The sequence below is a fragment of the Bidens hawaiensis genome, unplaced genomic scaffold, assembly GCF_021521415.1.
Source record: "Bidens hawaiensis isolate Kalapana, Puna unplaced genomic scaffold, B.hawaiensis_p1.1 tig00018140_1, whole genome shotgun sequence".
Classification (NCBI taxonomy): domain Eukaryota; kingdom Viridiplantae; phylum Streptophyta; class Magnoliopsida; order Asterales; family Asteraceae; genus Bidens; species Bidens hawaiensis.
In genome coordinates this window covers 43051-63668 of record NW_027492744.1, presented here as the reverse complement: position 1 = coordinate 63668, position 20618 = coordinate 43051, and the positions used below count along the sequence as shown (strand labels likewise).

Sequence of the window (20618 nt, the reverse complement as noted above, 5' to 3'; positions counted from 1 at the left end):
TACCATAAATCTGATATAACAGAATCTCGACATGTTTTTTGTTTCCAAAGTTCTTTTTCTTTTGATTTGAACGGCAAAGTTCTTTTACTTCCCGGGACTTGAACCTAAGACTGTTAGATAATTAAGAGACTTTGTCTCTGTCACTGGGCAGCAAACCCCCCGTCACAAAATATATTTGAAGCTTCATGTAAAACAGCCAAAATATGTTATTACCAAAAAAAAAAAAAACACCAAAGTAATGAAATTATAAACAATGCCATGCAGTATATCTGAAAGGATCATGCTGACTGCTGATTTGCTGAAGTCTACTATAAATAGACATAAGATGGCAGCATATTTCCATACAATTGAAACAAGTGTTACTTATAAATATCACTATGAGTAAGCAAGCAATGAGTGAGAGAATCAGTGAGTTTTTCCAAAAGGGGAAACCCTTTTTTGCAGTCATTTTTCTGCAATTCGGGCTTGCGGGAATGAGTGTTGTATCTAAAGTTGCGATGAACGAAGGAATGAGTAGCTATGTATTCGTTGTTTATCATCACGTTATAGCCACTGTTGTCATGGCCCCTTTTGCCATCGTCCTAGACAAGTAAATATTACTTTTGTAACAAGAAAATAATTATTTATGTTTATGTTTTCACTAATTATTCTCTGTCTCTCTCACCAGTTTAATATTTTAATTTTTAATTATTTTTTTAACAGGAAAATAAGACCGAAGATGACCAAATCAATATTTGTAAAGCTTATGCTGCTTGCTCTATTGGAGTAAGTTATAATAAGAATAACATGTGTTAATGACTTAATGGTATGATGTTATGACTTATAATAAAATGACTAACCTTATGTTTCTTGTTTGACAGGCCAGTTATTGATCAGAATCTTTTCTTTCTAGGAATGAAAGCCACAACAGCAACATTTGCAATTTCATTGTCCAATGTTCTTCCTGCTATCACTTTTGTCATTGCATGCATTCTAAGGTAAAAAATAAATAAATAAATAATTTAGCATAAAACCAATAATATTATTAAGTGGTCAAAGAAACAAGAAATGGCCCCTTTTGACCATTTGGGCTGTGCTTTATTGCTTATGTCAAACAAGTCAAAATAAAACAAGATTGACTGTTGGTTGACTCAGGCTTGAGGTGGTCAACTTAAAGAGTATCCGCAGTCAAGCGAAAGTAGTTGGAACGATTACAACCGTTGCAGGAGCCATGGTTATGACACTGGTTAAAGGCCCGGTTTTGGAGCTATTTTGGACAAAAGGGCGTTATAGCAGAAATGCAACAAATAATGGGGTTGATTTACATCATTCTCTCAAGGGTGCTATTATGATCATAATTGGAATCTTTAGCTGGGCTTGCTTCATGGTTTTGCAAGTAAGAATTTATATGTTTATAAGCTGGCAAAACATGTCTTATCGTGTTTAATATGTCAGAAATGACGAGATTAACACAAGTATCAAACATGAATACAACTCGTTGTATGCTTCAATAGCCTACTAATTGTAAATATTTAAAAATATATATAAAATTGCGTAGTGTACTTTTTCATTAAACAGGTTTAATCGTGTCTTAAACAGGTCAGGATTTGCCAGCCAGTGAACTAAGTATTATCAACAATTCCTAAACTTAATATATTTTTTTTCTCTTGTAATATGCAGGCGATTACACTAAAGTCTTATCCTGCTGCGCTGTCATTAACCGCTTGGATTTGCTTCTTGGGCACAATTGAGGGAGCAATAGTGGCATTAGTGATGGAGAGAAGTAACTTTGCAGTTTGGGCTATTAAGTGGGACATCTCACTTCTAGCAACACTCTATAGTGTAAAAATCTCTAACTAATTAATAAAAAATTTTATAAATAATTTGTATAAATAATATATAACCCAACTTTTATTTATGTGTATGCAGGGCGTAATATGTTCAGGTCTCGCTTACTACATCCAAGGAATAGTAATGAAAGACAGGGGTCCGGTTTTCGTGACTGCATTCAGTCCGCTGAGTATGATCATTGTAGCCATCATGGGCTCGATTATTCTAGCCGAGCAAACATATCTAGGAAGGTAAAAATTATTATTTTCTTATAAAAGTAAAAAATCATAGTTTTTTTTTTTTTTTTAAATTCATTTATATTCTTACAGGGTTCTTGGAGCTATAGTGATAGTTGCAGGGCTTTATATGGTTGTTTGGGGTAAAAGTAAGGATAACGAGCTTTCGACTGGCAATCAAATAGTACCGGAAGAATTACTTGAGAAGGAATCCGAAGAGAACGGTTGTCACAAGGTTATTATTATCGAGTCATCGGATGAAAAATGTGATAAACAAGATAAGACAGTTGATGTAATAGTAATTAATGTTGAGCCGGTCAATTAAGCAAAATAACAGATCAGGTTTAATGCGAGATAAAATGAGCCTTCCTTAGAAATGATAGGTTTAATGTTCCAATGTAATTAGCTTACTTATGTAACTATAGTATTACAAAAATGATATATAGAACTATGCTTGAAACGTGTTGTACCTTGACCAAGTCAACTCTCTACGGCACAGCTCCTTCTTTCGCATATATCCGTTGAAGCTCACGAGTAGCAGCTAGAAGTGATTATGAAGAATGAAGAAAGTAATAAGGTTTAGAATACATTAGTAAGTGCAAATAATATATAACAGAAGTAGGATTTTTAAAATGTTGGCAGATGGGCCCACAGAAAATTCTCAGCATCTTTGACTTTACTGACTGACTTTTCTAATCTCACCATAACTAAAACCTCTAAATGTAGAATCAATCTCAAAGAAGTTAGTTGTCCTTGGTGGTTCGTTGTCAAATATCCGTCACTAAATTGCCCCGTTACATAGCGATAATTAGACGAATATTCACAATAAACATTTGAGTTTAAAAGTCAAAATGATATCAGTCATATTTCCCGAAAAGAGCAGAAGTGTAACTCTGTATATCTAGTTAATAAATATGTTACAAGATTCTGACCGGTTTATGCTGCTTAGTTTATATCAGTCTGCAGAATTCGTCTTTGTATTGTTGAAAATCCTTTTGAGGTTTTAAATGCTGTTTACTATGTGTTAACGAATAACATTTAGTGTCTATATAGTGTAGTAAGTAATAGTTTGCAGACAAAATAATCTAGTGATAACAGGGATATGCACAAAGTTACAAACCAAGTGAAGTGATACAAACTTAAACATTTAACAGGATTATAGCATCAGAACCACCACCAATCATCATCCTAGTTTAACAATTTTGTAACATTTGTAGGCGATTTGTAAGTTGTAGCACTTGGATAATCACTTTCAGATCGAAATAATTTGGTGGTTCACCCGAATTTTTCAATTGGATAAAACTCAGAATTTTCCAATTGAATAAAACTCAAAAAGGGGGGAGCCAAGAAGGCATGTGCTACCCCCTTAACACCGTTTAACACAAAAGCCAGGTAGGTTCCACTACTCTCCATCAATCACATGCACACACACATTATTTATTTATTAATTTTAGTTTAGTTACCACCTATGTGGCAGTGAGTTATGCAATTTTTAGATAAACCACAACACATAGCCTAATTGTAACAATATATATAAAACTCAATAGGAATAAAGGTTGCATTTTACGATAAATGATTTTAAATACCACAATAAAAAATTTAGCTTACTCAATTCCATTACAGCATTCATGCTCATCGGTAGATGAGTCCAAAACCGAGTTTTGGAGTTCACTAATCTTAACTGCATATATGGCATAAGATCAATATATAAGAGCATACAATCTTAATACTTATTTAGTAAAATAAAAGAATTAATTAACATCTGCAAAAGGACTTCTGTTTGGAGATCCCAAGGTTACTTGATGATGATGGTATTTCAGTTTGCTTCCATTTTCCACACAATTTTTCTGGTTTTCGCAAACAATATTTGTTGTCGCTAAAAGATCAGCAAAAGACGGTGTTCGCATTGCCTCGATAGATGTCAAACTAGGCACATCTATTACATGTTTTGTTGGAGTAGAATCATTATCAATCTGTCATACAAACATCAATACAAATCCCAAGCTATTTTTATAATACTCAAAAGAATTAATTACATAGATAATTAATTCTATTGCAAGGTTAGACAAACTTTTAAAAATGTAAAACGTTAGACAAACTGTTTGGACGAACATAGCATCATTGTTCTCTAAAGTAGACAGACGTTAAGTTCTTCCGTTAAATGTATGTGAAATGACCAGACGACCCGTTAAAGAATGGTGGGATACTGGGATCCCCTTATCTTGTTTCAGAAACTACAACTCTTAGTTTTTTATTTTTATTTTTTATATTAAGGGGTAGCTTGATCATTTCACACGCACTTAACAGGAACATTTAACGTCCATCAACTTTAAGGACCAATGGTGTTAGACTGTTAGTGTGTTATGTTCGTGCTCAACAGTTGATCTAAACTTGGAATTTTTGTAACTTGAAGACAAAACTTGCAATACAGCCAAACTACTTACCCGTGCAGTTAATTCTACTAAAAAAATTTATCATTGTAAGTAACTATGGTGTACCTGATAACCTTGTTTTAGACAGTCAACTTGTTTTATCATTTTTTCTGTTGTGTCACCGTGTTCGCCTTTTAAGCATGTCACGTGATCCAAAAGTAGCTTTGACTTTAAGTCAAACTCTTTTTTCATTTCTCGGTCCAGCATCAGTGAATCTGCTTGTAACACCATTTTCCCAATTAGATTATCGGTTCAAAAGTAGATAAATTCTTTAAAGTTAATCACATATGATTATAGTTTAAGATTACCATTAACAGTTGATTTCAGATCATTAGTATGTGTTTGAACTAATGCATCCATTGACACGTGTGCTGCATCAATATCTTCATTTCTGAGTTTATTTACACGCATCGTTTCACTGTACAAAATATTAAAGTGGTCAAAAAAATGCAACAAGAATAAAATAAATATATACTATAATGTATAGTACCTTATAAATGATTCTGTATCAACCATACTACTCTCATTAAGTTGACTGATAGTTGACTTTGTGTTATCCCAGTGTTGCAAAGATTTCTCAACCTTGTTTGTACTGCAAGCCAATTTTCCATAAAAGTTAAAAGTGGCATATAAAGTTTAGTATTTTAGTATTTAACCAACACAATAATACTTACCACTCTTCAAGGCAATTCTCCATAATGGTTCGGTTCTCAGTTGAAATAAATGTGTCTTCTGTAAAACGAGTTTTTGATATCTCTATATATTCATTCATCTCATGTTTTCCATCATTTGATATTTGCGCCATGTCAGACAAATCTTTCAACAACCGTTTGTTATCTTCTGAACTTGAATCGTCAACTTTTCGTGACACCTCGGTAACCTGATCATGATATTGATTATGGATTAACATTTTTCCTTCACGAAATCGAGATATGTACAAACAAAGGGTCTTCTAGCTTACCATTGAAGTTTGTTTTGATGTTAGGTTTCTTACAATTGCTGAAATGTTTTCTATTGCCAGTTGTTGTTCTCTAGTTGCATCTTCCTGTGAAACAGATTGTAATAACTCAAAATTTAGCTTTTGTCAAGTTATTTATTAAACTCGCATACTTTATTATAAATAATTTATCAATATTATTGCTTTTCTTGACCTTGAAGTTTCTCTCAAATTCTGCCAGCTCACGAGATCTAGTTTTATGATTTTGTTCAAGAGCTGCCATGAGTTTAGTTGCTTGCTGACTTAGATTATTGAAGAAATTAATCGTTGCGGTCGCGATCTCGTGCGCAGAAGACAAACTCTTACGTAGTCCCTATACAATTAGAAAGAAAAATCAAAACAGTATCAAATATAAAGAGTATTGAATATTTGTTGGAAATAAATAAAATCAATAAAAAAATATAATAAACTTGAAAACTTTTAAGTTAAGAAAGGACTCACTTGTTCATGTTGTTGAGCAGATAAAGCCAATTCTTGCTTTTGATCAGCTATAGAGTTTTGAATATCACATGTGGCATTTTTAGCCTCCATAATTGCATCTTGAAAGATCTGTTTACACAAAATAGCAAAACAACGTTTGTAAACATATTGCTAAAAAATATGTAACTTCAGGAAAAAAAAATTATTTGTTTGAATCTCGAAAGATGGTAATAGATTCTTATGCTGAAAAAATAGATTCCTTACATTCTCAACTGCCATTATTTGATTAGTTATTTTGGACTTCATATGAGTCAAATCAGAAGAAGCTTTCAATTGCAAAGTGCCAACTAGCTTATTTAATGACATCATGCCCGAAGTGTACGTGTCGGTTATGTTGTTGATTCTAGATTCCAAGATCTGGGCATTCTGGTAAATAACAGATAAATTAGTCGTGAATTTGTAAATTTTGAAAATAAGTTAATTTCTTACATTATGTTTACTATCAAGGAACAAAGCAACGTGTTCTTCCATGGATCTCATTTGCTGTTGTTGCTGTGAAACCGAACTTATAATAACCTTTTGCAGGTCTTTTAAGCCGTGATTTAGTTGACAACTAAATGACAAAAGCAGCCCATTGTTTTCTGCTTCTAACTTGCTCTTATGATCTATAAACCCAACATTTAATGAATTAGTTTTTATTACCCAGCAAAATATAAATTAAAATGAACACAATATGATAATGGCTTTACCTATTTTGGAAGATAATACGGTCACGTCCTCTGTTGCATCTTGTAGTTTGTTTCGCAGACCTTTTGCATGTTCAACCAGACAGTTTTCTGTTTTTTTTAACAAAAATAATCAGAATTATTGATATTGAGGTAATAAACAAAGGGTTGACCAATTGACCTGAATCCAGAAGTTTGGAGATGATAAAATCTTTTTTCTTCAACATTAACATGGCTTCCTTATGTTTTCCTTGAATATCTAACAAGGCCTTGTTACTGTTCTCCAAATTTTCCTGAATTCAATATTAACAGAAATTATAAAAAAACTAGAATCAAAATTCATAAATTCGTTTGCACAAGTTTACTGCTCATTTCATACCTTGCAATCATTAAGATCACTTTCTAAACTCAACCTCTTTTCATGTTCACTTTCATAGAGCTCACGGTATTTATTTACTTCCTATAATAAAAAATATAAATAATTTTCATTTTTCAGTAATGCTTCAAGTAATTAGTGAAGGTAGATAAAATGCAACTACTAACTAGTTTACCTTCTCGTTAATGTTTAGATCAATCTCCAGTTGCTCAATTTTTTCATTCTTCAACTGTAAAGATGATGCAATCGTCAACATAATCACATATAAATAAAAGATATTGTTGTGAAATAAAATTTGGCATTTTCATGGATGCATACCTTCTTTTCAGCTTCTTCCTGTGCATATCTTTCATGTGAAATATAAACACCATTCTTTTCCCTAGCTGCTCGAAGATCTGCATATATTGTAATAGTATATATACATATATAAACTCATAAGCAACATTAATAAATTATGCCAAAAATTATGGATAATGCAAAATAAACCTTGTTTCATTTTCTCAATTTCCAAATACATATCTTTCAGAAGCATAGCTTTTGACATTTTCTGATTTGCCTGCAATAAATTATATAAATTTAAGTAAAGTTTTTTTTAGAACAGCAGCTATAAATTTTAATACGGTTAGGTGTGTGTGTGTGTGTGTGTGTGTGTGTGTGTACATACGTCTATATAATTGTATATGTAAGAATTATAATTATATCCATGCTGACCTCTGGCTTGTTCTTGATGTTTTTAGCACGGTGTGCATAGTCTAAAGTGCTTAATGTTTCTTCTAAACAATGAGCAGACTGAGAAACCGTTGCAATGATGCATGTTTTGGTTTTCCCACCAAGTGAGTCACGTAACAGTCTGGTCAGTTTGCTGTCCCTGTAAAATTAAACACATGTCGATTAGAATAATTATTGTAATAATATTGTTGCTGGGTAATCTTCAACAGTACTATAAGATATCTAAAATATCAACACCAACCTGTAAGGCACATGACCCGAATGTTCTACAAGTGAATTAATGACACGACCCAGAGTAAGCAAGCTCTTATTTATTTCTCCAGCTTCCCTTGCTCTACCCTAAAATCAATACAAAAAATAATTTTTATTATATCAGAAAGAATATAGCATTTTTGGGAATAAAAAATATATCTGTTTTTACTTACATCTCGGGCCCCTGATCGGGAGATATTTTCTGATCCTGCTAAATCAACAAGATTAAGCTTTCCGTATTTAACTAGCTCCTCACTACCAATCGTTGCTTGTTTGACGTGTACGGTTATTGTAAAAACCGAATGAGAACGACTGCCAAAAAGAAAAAAAGAAAAAAACAGAAAAAAAGAGTACTTAGGCTACAAGTGGTATATATTCTACAATGAATATTGAAAGTGGTTATTGATTCTCGTTGTCCATTTTTTTATAAACAATTAATGTGTTAGACTAAAGATCAAGTGTAAGAATAAGTGTACCTGCTTCGCTTATTTAACAATGTATCTGCTGTACGCCTTTTAGCAGCACCTCGTTCTAAAAGGTTATAAATATCATTTGCACTATATACAGCTTCTTCTTCTAAGCCTCTTACACAAACACAACCTTTTCCATCTTCCATTAATGATATGGGCTTTTTTTGCTTGTCCTCTAAAGATCTTGTGCTGTCTTCTGTGGTGAGAAGATCAACTATTTCTTCATTGTAAAGTTCCAAAAAAGTAACTTTCATGCTATAATCAGCGTTTTGAGCTTCTAAAGTGTCAAATATTTGACGAACTGCTCTTGGAATTACACCAGCCTCAGCAGGTAATTCTCCACCCTTAAATGAGAATAAAGTTAAGAGAATTGTTATTATGTCAATATCATAAGGTGTGTGAGAAGAGTTTTATTGTTCGCTTAATTTTAACTACCTTATTTCTCATGCCTCCCTCCATTGTGTATGTTTTACCGGTACCAGTTTGACCATATGCAAACACCGTGCAGTTGAAGCCCTCAAGCACTTCATTTACAATAGGATATATTGCCTGATCGTATACCGACCTCTGTTGCGCTTTGGGTCCGAAAACCTTCAACAGAAATATTTATTAATAAGATAATTGTTCACATTAAAAAGGTATACAGAATAACTGATGTACCTTGTCAAAGGTGAAGATTTTGTCCACTTGTTTGTTAGCAACATTTTGCAATATAGAGACTTCTCTTTTGTGCTCATTGCATGTTATCACCCTTGGTACATTGCACTTTCGTTCTTCATCACTTAAGGGCCTATGAGAACATTAGAAAATTAAGATTTGGAAGACATTTTAACTCGTTTTCTAGCAAATTCAACACATCAAGAATTGTGCATATCCGATACAATGTTGGAACAATCACAAGAAACCATACACAAGTTTCACAACTTTCATGTAAATTTGATAAAAAAAAATCAGGGGTGCAAACGAGTCGAGCTGCTCGCGAGTTACTCGAGATCGGATCGATAAAAAGCTCGAAATGAGCCGAGCCTCATCAAGCTCGAGCCGAGCCCAAACCTCAATTAAATCTCATTTGATTATCAAGCCCGAGTTGGAAAAATGACTCACAAGCCAAGCTCAAGCTTTAAAAAAAGAGCTTGAAATAGCCGAGCTCAAGCCTCAAAGAAAGAGCTTGAAATGAGCCGAGCTCGAGCCTAGTTGAGCTCAAGCGACAAAGATAAAGGCTCAACAAGGACCATGTTAGTTTAGTCAATTAATCAATCAAGTTAAGATTTTAGGACAAACAAATAATTTCACAGTTGAAATGAAAATTAAAAAAAAAAAAGGCTGTTTGAATCTATTGTTTGCAACATCTATGACATACGATCTCCATCGAATACACAAACCGTAATTGGATCAATTCAATTATTAATGCAGGACCCTAAATCACACATAAATCAAACACCTAGCTAAAATTAACAACATATACCTGCATCTAACCAGAACTTGGATATTAACTTCTCCGCAATCCTTGTCACCTTTACTCGAATTCCAATCTATACCTCTCGAATCCAGCCGCCTACGTTCCGGTCTAGGCGTGAGAAACGGCAACGGGTTAGCCGCCATTCCGACTCCAACTTTTCCACTCTGACCCGGCGTCATCGAATTCATACTCCTCTTATACTCCATTTATACAATCAAACCCTAAAAACACAATTTATCACAAATCAAGCACTAAACTATATAAAACCATCAAATTAAAAGCAAATTATTGAAACCCTAGAAACATAATTTATCACAAATCAAGCTCGAAACTGTATAAAAAGACGAAATTGAAAGTGAAATAGTGAAGTTTTACCTGCGATTGAAGTGAATAAATTAAATTAGGCTGAAGTGATTAAAGATCGATGCTTTGTGAATCGAATGTGTGTGGGTTTGAATTGCTTGCTAACGGCTACAAAGAGTTGAATATTTATTTGACCATTTGGGGGGTGTGTGGGCTCCACTTTGGCTTTTTTGTACAAAGATTCATTTCAAATTGTTCAATTTTAAATATGAGGCGCCTTAAAGAGATTTTCCATTAATAAAAAAAATATTCTTCTATTTAACACGTTAGAATAAAATAATTTAACATGATTAGCCCATGAAATCATTAGATCATTGCATAGATTCTCAAAGATTATTGATACACATAAAGTTAAGTTAGAGGGGTTTATTATTTGAGTATTTAAATTCAATTGTTGTATATGTGATTTATATCCCCTACGAATTTGAAGTTCATGTTACCAATTGAGTCCTTATGAAATTAGAATGTGAATAGAATTCGAACCTAGGTGTCTCAAGCTGACTTGATTCAAATAACATAATGACAATTGTTAAAACCATATACCGCATCATACACGATAAGGTCTTGGGTAACAGTGTCAGAAGAGAAAGCTACAGCATAGGGCTGGCATATCATGTATACCTGTACACGATAAGACACAAACACGAAACATGTATGCTTGTATACGACACGAAAACTTTATCATGTACCTGTTTCCCAAATACGAACCTGTTAATACCAGGTACACACGATAAGAGCTGTGTTTAAAACACATGTTCATCAACCTTTTTAGTGAAACAAAAGTCGGTGGACGGCGTCGCTGCAACTAGAGAATCGGAGATATGAAGGCGGTGATCGAGAACCGGAGATGTGGTCGTGGAGAGGGAGACGTGGAGGGAGACTGGGGAAACGGAGGCCAGAGGTGACTACCGGAGATTTGGATGTGCGCCGCTGTTGCTTGCGGAGTCTGGATGGTAGATGCGTCTGGAATCTGGATCAGTATAATATAACAAATTTTATTATTATATGTCTTTTTTTATACAAAAAGTCTAATTAGGTACTAACGAGTAATTAACAAGTAAACATATATTTTACCTGTTTAGGCTCGAAAATTAGCAGGTCAATTCGTGTCTACCTGTTTAGTACACGAAACCTATCAAGGGCGTACCTGATACCTGTTAAAGTTGTGTAAGTAGGTGTCATGTATTCATGTATCATGTCTCAATTACCAGCCTACTATAGTAGATCCGTCTTTAGTGTTGGTGTTGGTTTCTTCTTATCGTGTTATAAATCGGGCTTCGACCACAAAAAGAAAATACTCGTTAGAGGGGCCAAGGGCTTTAAGCACCTCGAACACTCCAAGACAAAAGTCAGTCATGCTCATATTTGAGATTACAAATTACAATATATGTACTTTGGGAAAAAAAATAATAAAGGTATTTGGGCTAATAAAACTCTAATGGTCCAACCCTATTTTGGGCTCACCAGTGTTAGACCCATTTAGGTTGGATTGACATGTTAAAGCTTTGATTCGCTTGCGGCGGAAGCTCATAAAAAATGGTTTACCAAAATATTCTTTTTTATGTGCAGGAACAAATATAAACATTAAACTGTATAAGTGTATATATAAAATGTTTGAAATTTTGTACGACTATTGATTTTAAATAATCCAACTATGTCATATTAACAAATAACAGTCTCAACTTTAAACTTAGTTGGTAACGATCCCAACTAAAGGGGTATTTGTTTTTAATGGACCGCAACTAACGGATGTTAACTCTGTTAGTTATTTGCTGACGCGGACCTTCTTCTTCGGCCGCATCACGCCAGAAACCTGCAGCTCGCCTCCATTCTCCCTAATATCGTTACACCGTCTCCCTCCCTCTTTAAACCACATCGGAAATTAGACAATGAAGCAGATTTCATCTTTTACCATGGCCAATCCCTAGATATAAAACCCGATCTTATTTTCAAAAATCCGAAATCAATGTTACATGATTTACAAAATAAACATAGGTCATTTTTTAAGGGAATCAAAACGAGTCGAATGATGTGCCAATTACCTTGAATGGTGCACGATTGACAAGGGTGAATTTCGCCGGAGACAACGACAGCGACATGTCGGTTAGGTTTCGAATAAGGGGAGAGAGAGAGAAAGAGAGAACGTGTAACGATATTTTGGAGAACGAAGGCGAGTTGTAGGTTTCCGGCTTGATGCAGCCGGAGAAGACGGTCCACGCCAGCAAATCACTAGCGGGGTTAACATCCGTTAGTCACGGTCCGTTAAAAACAAATACCCCTTTAGTTGGGACCGCTACCAACCAAATTTAAAGTTGAGACTGTTATTTGCCAACAAGACATAGTTGGAGATTATTTAAAACCAATATTTCAATTTTCTATAAAATATTCATAAACAAATTGAGCTTTACTGTATTTATCATATCATAATGAACATATATCCTACCATGTTTTTATTTATTTATTTTATATAAATGATTAAATGGTATACTAAAGTTTAGACTGGTTTACATCAATGTTTTAAAAACCGGTATTTTACCCGTACCGGATTTGGTTTAAAAATGGTACAACCAGTTAAACCGGAATATACCGGGAGGTTCAACCGGGTTAAATAATTTACCTTGTAATTCCATATAAATGCATTTTCAACTCAAAAAATAACCCAAAAAAACATTAATAAACATGACACTTGAACAAAATATTGCACATGAACAATGGTCAAGTTTGATAGAAAGTTTATATACTTTGTATACAAAAGTAGTCGATTGCAAAAGATGTAAATAAACAAACATGGATTTGCATGATACAAATTTGGTTGAATAACTAATCGTCGTTTATCGTGTTTATTCGTTTCAACTTTATCCGCTATGTTAAAAGTCATTTTTAAAAATATGGGCGGCAAAAAATATCAAAAATCTTTTGGATTTAAAACCGGTTTGCCGGTTTAAACCGGTATTTTCAAAAAAACCGGCGGTACGATGTTCTATCAAACCGCCCAAAAATACCAGACTCTAAATACCGGTGACCTTACGAAAATCCGGTATAACCGGTTCAACCGGCCGGTACGTACCGGTTTTTAAAACATTGGTTTACACCAACATAATTTTCACATACGTTTTCCGAAAAACCAAATACATGGTACAAGAGGCGTAAATCGTAACCGGTTAACTGAACCATAATCATGGTACAAGAGGTGTAAATCGTAACCGGTTAACTTGTTAATAACCCTAATAGAAGAAACTGGTTAACTCAAAATAGATTAATACGTTTAGTGTTAATAAGGTTGATATTATCGATTAACTGATTCATAATCACACCGAACCGACGGTTACAAAGGTTAGAGATTTTCCATTAATAACTGGTTTCGACAGTTTGACCAATAGGTTACATAGGTTAGAGATTTTCCATCAATAACTGGTTTTGGCAGTTTGACCAATAATCAGTTATGAGTAGTAGCCAATATTCCAAAAATCAGTATTTGTACCTCTAGGTAGAAACGTAGAACTGTAAAACCAACTCAAGTGAAGCGCCACCAAAGGCCGAAGCTAGAGGTGTACAAAAAAAACCGGTTTTGGACATACTGAACCGAACTGGTTTGGGTTTAAAACCGGTTTCATCCAAACCAGTTCCCAAACCGATTCAAACCGCCAGTTTCAAGACCGGTTCCCCTTAAGATCTACCAAACCGGTTTTAAAACCAAATCGGTTTGAGGAAAACCGATTTAAAACCGACTAAAATCGGTTTATAAACCGGACCGAACCGACGTGACCAGGCCGGACTATCTTGCTTCTAAACCTGTTTATAACCCGAACCGGTTCGAGTCAAACCGGTTTTGACCAGCCGTTGACCAAACTTGTTCGGTTTGGGATTAAAACCGGTTTTGTACACCTCTGGCCGAAGCTACAAGTCTATAGAAGATTTGAATCATGAGTAATACTAGAGGTGCACAAATCAGGTTTTTCAAATACCCGGGTTCGGGTATGACCGGGTATTGGAAAATCGGGTATTGGCAATAACCGGGTCGGGTCCGGGTCCGGGTCCGGGTATTGTCTCTAAAAACCATACCCTATGCATCGGGTTCGAGTCGGGTATAGAACCGGGTATTTGAATCCCTATTTTTGGGTATTGAATAAACCTTATTTTCAGGTTTTTTTCGGGCTTTTTTCAGGGTATTTTTCGGGTATATATTGGATTTTTTAAGAGGTTGCAATTTTTAGGGGTATTTTCGAGTAACTTTTAGGCATTTTTCAGGTATTTTTGGGTAATTTCGGATATAAATCGGGTATTTTAAAAACCCGGTTTCGGGTATTGGAGAAACCCGATTCCGGGTATGGAACCGGTTCCGGTTTTCGGGTATTACTGGGTATAAATCGAGTCCGGTTCCGGGTATGGGTTTTGGTACTGAAATGCATACCTTATCCGTACCCTACGGGTAAGGTCGGGTACGGATTTGGGTATCAAAAACCCGGATATTAAAAAAAGTACATGGGTAATACTAATTAATACTTGACACATGACAAAGTACATGGGCCAGGCCCAACTTTTATTGGCTTGGCTCAACACACTAATGCACTATCAACTCCAAAATAACTGAAAAAAAGAAAAAAGAAAAAGAAATCTGGATAATAACGTCACGTGCAGGTAAACTAAAAAAGAAGTCATGAGTCATCCATCATCATCAAACTGCCAACGCTTAACTCAACCATGGTTACTTTCTACCTCACCATCACCACCCCTCTTTGAATAAAAAAAATCTAGGGTTCTTAATTAACTCAAAAAATCCATCCAACAATCTCAACCTTCCTCTTCATAATCCACCAATTCACTCTACATAACTCCAATTCACTCCCTCAATTCATGTTTCCAGATCTCAATTTCTCAATCCGCGTTACGTGATGGAGACGCAGCGGATCATCGAGTTTCCGCACAGAAACATGGATAAACGGCCGAGGAAACGGCCGAGGTTGGCTGATCCGGTTCATCCGAAGGTATTGTTGATTAATTTTTGTTAGGTTTTGGTTGATTAGTTTTATTAATTTTGTTTTGTTGATGAATTTGATTCAGGAAGCACTGTTATTATGCTAGAAACTGTGAATTTTGTGTAATTGAATTATTAGTTTTTGTTTTCTGTATGTAGAATGTTTGTTGAGTATGGATCTGGTTTAATTTCTGTAATTGTGTGATTTAGTTTATATAACATCTGGTATAGTGATATATGGTTAATTTGTAAAAACTTATGACTAGGTTCAGAAACTATGGATCTGTGTGAACGAGTCGAGCCAAAGCTCAACTAGGCTCGAGCTCAGCTCGTTTTGAACTCCTTTTCTAAAGCTCGAGCTTGGCTCTTGAGTCGTTTTTTCAAGCTTGGGCTCGACTTGTTTATTGTTTAATAATTAATTTGAATACATTTTTTATTTATATTTAATGTTTATATGTAGAGAAAAGCCTTAAACGAGCCTAAGCTTGGCTCATGAGTTGTTTTTTTAAGCTTGAGCTTGGGCTCGGCTCGTTTATATTTTTAATTAATTTATAAACAGTTTTTTTTTAATTATATTTATATGTTGAGAAAAGCCTTAAACGAACCTAAGCTCGGTTTCGATCATTTAATTTTGTTTGTTGATGAATTTGATTTAGGAACCACTTTTATTGTGCTGGAAACTGTGAATTTTGTGTAATTGAGTTAGTAGGGTTGTTAATGCTATTATTAGTATTTATTTCTGTTTTTAGAGTGTTTGTTGAGTACGAATCTGGTTATTTTTTCTCAAGTATATGCAGTTTTTGTGGTTTAACAGATTAGCATGTTGTGAACTGATGATTTGATTTACTTAGCATCTGATATGGTGATGTATGGTTAATTTGTTTAGGAGATGTTTAATTTGTGTAAACTTATGACTAGATTTAGAAAATATAGATCTGTGTCAATGAGCCAAGCTCGAGCTCGGATCATGAGTCGTTAATCAAACTCGAGTTCGGCTTGTTTATTACTTATTAATTAATTCATGTATTTTTTGTTTATATTTATATGTTGAGAAAAGCTTTAGACGAGCCTAAGTTCGGCACGAGCTCGTGTATAGTACCTTAAATGAGTTTAAAAGATCGGCTCGAGATCGGTTCTGCAATGTGAAATTAATACATCCAAGTCCAAAATAGTTAAAACTTAAAAATATACAAGGCTCGATGAGCCTAACAATCTTCTCATACAAGGCGCAAGCGCGGCCTTGATAACTAAACGAGCTTTATATGAGGCTCGGGATTGATAAGGCTCGGCTCGTTTTGAGACTCGAGCTTTTTATCTATCCGATCTCGGTTAGCTCGTGAGCGGCTCGGCTCGTTTGCAGTTGCATCTCTAATTACATCCCATTTTGGAGAGATAATATGTATCTTTTTTAATCTAAAATTGAATTTGAACACTTTTGACTTGTATATAACTTGGTTATCAAATCTGCTTCACATATACAATCACTGGATGCAGAACACATCGATTTGTAGAGTGTTTTCAATCAATTTGATTGTTCAGATGCTAATATTAATATTATAATGCTTGCTTGTCACTCAGGTACATCCAGCTTTATACTGCAGGCAGGAATATATGAACAATGCACTCCCTATGTTTTCTTACTCTTCAATATATTACAAAGGGATGCCTCATAATGGTTCACCTCCATGGAGACCAGATGATAAAGATGGCCACTATATGTTTGCAGTAGGAGAAAATATAACTCCTCGATGTAATATTTTTTATATTTTTTGAATTAAAGACTTTGGATGTGTTAATGATGCTTTGTTTCTCAATGGCAGACAGGATATTAAGCAAAATGGGTGAAGGTTAGCCATCTTTTTTCTTTTATTTCTTCCATCTTTATTTATAAGTTTTAGCTAACTTTTTTCTTTTTTGGAATCAATTGTAGGTACTTTTGGGCAAGTTTTGGAGTGTTTGGATAATGAAAAGAAAGAGCCTGTGGCAATTAAAATCGTTCGATCAATAAACAAGTATCGTGAAGCTGCCATGATTGAAATTGATGTTTTACAGAAGCTTGCCAGACATGATATTGGTGGCTCACGGTATGCGTTTATTTGCTTTATGTTTTTTTTTTAAAAATTGTTGGTTGTAGAAGTTAGGGTGATTGTGGTGTAAGAGGTTTTGTAACTTTATGTTTGCAGTTGTGTGCAAATACGGAATTGGTTTGACTATCGTAATCATATTTGTATTGTAAGTGTTTTCTGGTATATGTTTTGAGATATTATTAATTTAGCAATGACAGTGACGCCCCGTCATCGTCACAGGTTTTTGAGAAGCTCGGTCCAAGTTTATATGATTTTCTGCGCAAAAACAACTACCGTTCGTTTCCCATTGATCTTGTTCGTGAGTTTGGAAGACAACTTTTGGAGTCTGTTGCATGTGTGTGCAAAACCTTGTACCATTTTTTGTTTTCTGCTATTTCCTTTTATATTTATACATGCAAAACGTGTCTTTATGATGAAATGTTATTATTAGTCATATTACCTTTTATTATTTTTTTTCGATTATCTTTTCGTGTACCACTAATGTCATCATTTTTTCTTCTGTTTGTTTTTCTTGCAGTTATGCATGATTTACGCCTTATACATACCGATTTAAAACCAGAAAATATTCTTTTGGTTTCATCCGAGTATGTCAAGGTGCCAGATTATAAGGTATGTAACCGTCTAAAAAGATTTGAGTTTTACCTACTAATTACATTTACTATTTTATCCTTTAGTTACTTGTACCGTCTCCATTGTATCCACCAAAATAACAAAAAGGGTGTGACTTTTCTTTTTGTTGTAGCACTATTTATCACCCAAAATTTTCTTTTAGCATATTCATTATAACAATCTCATTATTGCGATATCGAACATGGTCTATATGTTTAGATTGTTCTTTATTAAGTTTTCAATAGTTAAGTTAATGTAAGAGTCAAATAAGATTGTTTTTTTTAAGTTTTTATAAACTACAAGTATATAGTTGAAACAAATTAACGTGCAATTATAATGTTTTTGTAATACAGTTTTTTTCAAGATCTGGAAAGGAAGGTTCTTGCTTTAAGAATTTGCCAAAAACAAGTGCTATTAAGCTAATTGATTTTGGGAGTACTACATTTGAACACCAGGATCACAGCTATGTTGTATCAACACGTCATTACCGGGCCCCAGAGGTTATATTGGGTGAGTGGCGTCTACTATATTATCATGCGACCTTGTAAGTAATATCGTTTTTTGTCATTTGAGTTACATTTTTTGTTGCATGTAGGACTTGGCTGGAATTATCCATGTGATTTGTGGAGTGTAGGTTGCATACTCGTTGAACTTTGCTGTGTAAGTATTCTATTTTCTTTAGATTATTATGCAAATATATAAATGAAAAATATACTAACTCTTTTTTTTCAAATAGGGCGAGGCTTTGTTTCAAACTCATGAGAATTTGGAACATCTTGCCATGATGGAGAGAGTTTTAGGGCCGCTTCCGCAACATATGATCATGAGAGCCGAGTAAGATATTATTATTATTATTATTACATTGGTTTTAGAGGTGGCAAATTCGACCTGTTTACCTACAAACGGTTTTATTTGGGGCTGGGGTTATCTCAAATGGGTTGAAGCCGTAGGATTGTAAACTAACCGAACAAACATGAACAATCAAACGAATATGGTTTTCTTGTTTGTGTTCGCTCGTTAAGAGAATTAATGTGTTTGTGCTCTTCTATGATCTTTCATTTACAGCATGAACGAACGGTTCATGAACATAAACGAACGAACGGTTCATAACATAGCTGAAAATAGATGAATGAACATAACTGAGATAAAAACCAATTAGAAGTTAACGTGAACAATGTGTTGGGCCTAAAAAAGTTAATAAAAGTAGACCAAATTGCAATGGGCCTAAAAGTTTTAATGATTACATTAATGAACGTAAACGAACGAACAAGACACGCTTCATGTTCGTCGTTTTAACTAAATGAACAAAAAGGCCGTTCATGTTCGTTCGTTTTATTAAATACACGAACTTCCTGCCGAGCGGTTCATTAACGGTTAACTGAACATTCTGTTCGTTTACACACCTTGGAAGAGGTCAATTCAAAGTCCATTTTTAGTGTATACGATCTCCTTCAATAGTTTAGATTATTTTTATATGTAATATTATACCCAATGTTTTGTCAGCCGGCGATCTGAAAAATATTTTAGAAGGGGTGCACGGTTAGATTGGCCCGAGGGTGCAACTTCAAGAGAAAGTATGAGGGCGGTTTGGAAACTTCCACGCCTGCAGGTATAAATAAGTGTGTGCGCGCGCGCTCGTGTTTGTTTAAAAGGCATTTTTACACATTGATACTGGATATCACATTTAATATATTAAGACAATAGTTGCCTTTTGTTTTTGTGTTGTGAATGCAGAACTTGGTAATGCAGCATGTGGACCACTCGGCTGGGGCATTGATTGACCTGTTGCAGGGGTTGTTGCGGTTCGAGCCATCAGAACGGCTCAAAGCTCGGGAAGCTTTAAGGCATCCTTTCTTTACGGGAGATATTAGACGATACGGCTACCCTTTGTAATCGGAAAATTCAAAAGTTAAATAGAAAGTGGTGATATTTTTCGTATAAATCGAAGCTCTTAATCATGGTTTTAATGTTACGTCACAAAATTATCTGCTTGTTCTACCTTTTGATTGTTTAAAAATGTTGGTGATGTATATTGGTTTCTACTAACCGTGGTTTGAAGTCCGGTCGTATAGACTATAAAGTTGTCACAATTTTAATCATTATGATTTTAATGTTTGTTTTGGGATATAACTGAAAGGAAAGAGATGTAGCCTGTACTCCTGTAGGGGTGTTTGGGTAGGCCTGACATGATTAATACAAGTATCAAACATAAACAAGACGTGATTAACTATGCAATTACTCACTCGTGGACATAGACCTGTTCATAAACATGTTAACACGAGTGACATGACTCAACCCATCCCGTGTTAACATGGTTTACAAAACAAAAGAAAATAGAAGTCATTGGCGCTGACCTATGCTAACCCGGTAACTGGCGGATGGGTAAAAGGTGTGGGCCCAAGTCTTTTCCAGTCAATCAAATTACCTCACACGCATTTTTGTTTAAAAAATGATTAAATAATAATTGTTTTTCAGTTAAAGTATTACATGTTTTTGAGTGAAAAGTTAACAAGAACCCCATGCTTGTGTGACAATGATGTGGTGAGATATTTTTTACTTTTAAGTTAAACCAGCGTAGTCTTAAGAGGTCCTGGTCATCAAACTCAAGTCTAAATTTCGAGTTCAGCCTATGAGTAGCTCAACCTCGAGCTTGGCTCGTTTCAGACTCCAAGATCGAGA

At 34.7% G+C, this 20618-nt stretch overlaps 3 protein-coding genes across 3 annotated transcripts; 2 read left to right on the top strand and 1 right to left on the bottom strand.

Moving 5' to 3' along the window:
* Positions 1-313: 313 nt before the first annotated feature.
* On the top strand, positions 314-2370 carry LOC143555531 (WAT1-related protein At2g37460-like). Its single transcript, XM_077045069.1, has 7 exons — positions 314-589; positions 703-765; positions 861-977; positions 1135-1375; positions 1660-1821; positions 1909-2060; positions 2139-2370. The coding sequence occupies exons 1-7, from the start codon at positions 378-380 to the stop codon at positions 2368-2370; spliced, it is 1179 nt and encodes a 392-aa protein (XP_076901184.1). The 5' UTR covers positions 314-377.
* A 1250-nt stretch (positions 2371-3620) lies between these two features.
* LOC143555524 (kinesin-like protein KIN-5B) lies at positions 3621-10111 on the bottom strand. The gene is made up of 23 exons (XM_077045059.1): positions 9912-10111; positions 9107-9236; positions 8882-9037; positions 8453-8790; positions 8150-8288; positions 7966-8063; positions 7707-7863; positions 7482-7551; positions 7314-7390; positions 7171-7224; positions 6999-7079; positions 6801-6912; positions 6644-6730; positions 6384-6559; positions 6159-6320; positions 5916-6023; positions 5629-5787; positions 5439-5522; positions 5152-5357; positions 4968-5069; positions 4786-4895; positions 4544-4692; positions 3621-4018 (listed from the first exon to the last, which is right to left on the bottom strand). Exons 1-23 carry the CDS (start codon positions 10109-10111, stop codon positions 3797-3799), a joined length of 3177 nt encoding a protein of 1058 aa, XP_076901174.1. The 3' UTR covers positions 3621-3796.
* A 4880-nt stretch (positions 10112-14991) lies between these two features.
* LOC143555525 (serine/threonine-protein kinase AFC1-like) lies at positions 14992-19946 on the top strand. The gene is made up of 12 exons (XM_077045060.1): positions 14992-15253; positions 16822-16993; positions 17064-17090; positions 17174-17327; positions 17427-17475; positions 17550-17664; positions 17848-17939; positions 18293-18449; positions 18535-18599; positions 18676-18773; positions 19443-19548; positions 19674-19946. Exons 1-12 carry the CDS (start codon positions 15161-15163, stop codon positions 19830-19832), a joined length of 1287 nt encoding a protein of 428 aa, XP_076901175.1. The 5' UTR covers positions 14992-15160; the 3' UTR covers positions 19833-19946.
* The last annotated feature ends 672 nt before the right edge of the window (positions 19947-20618 follow it).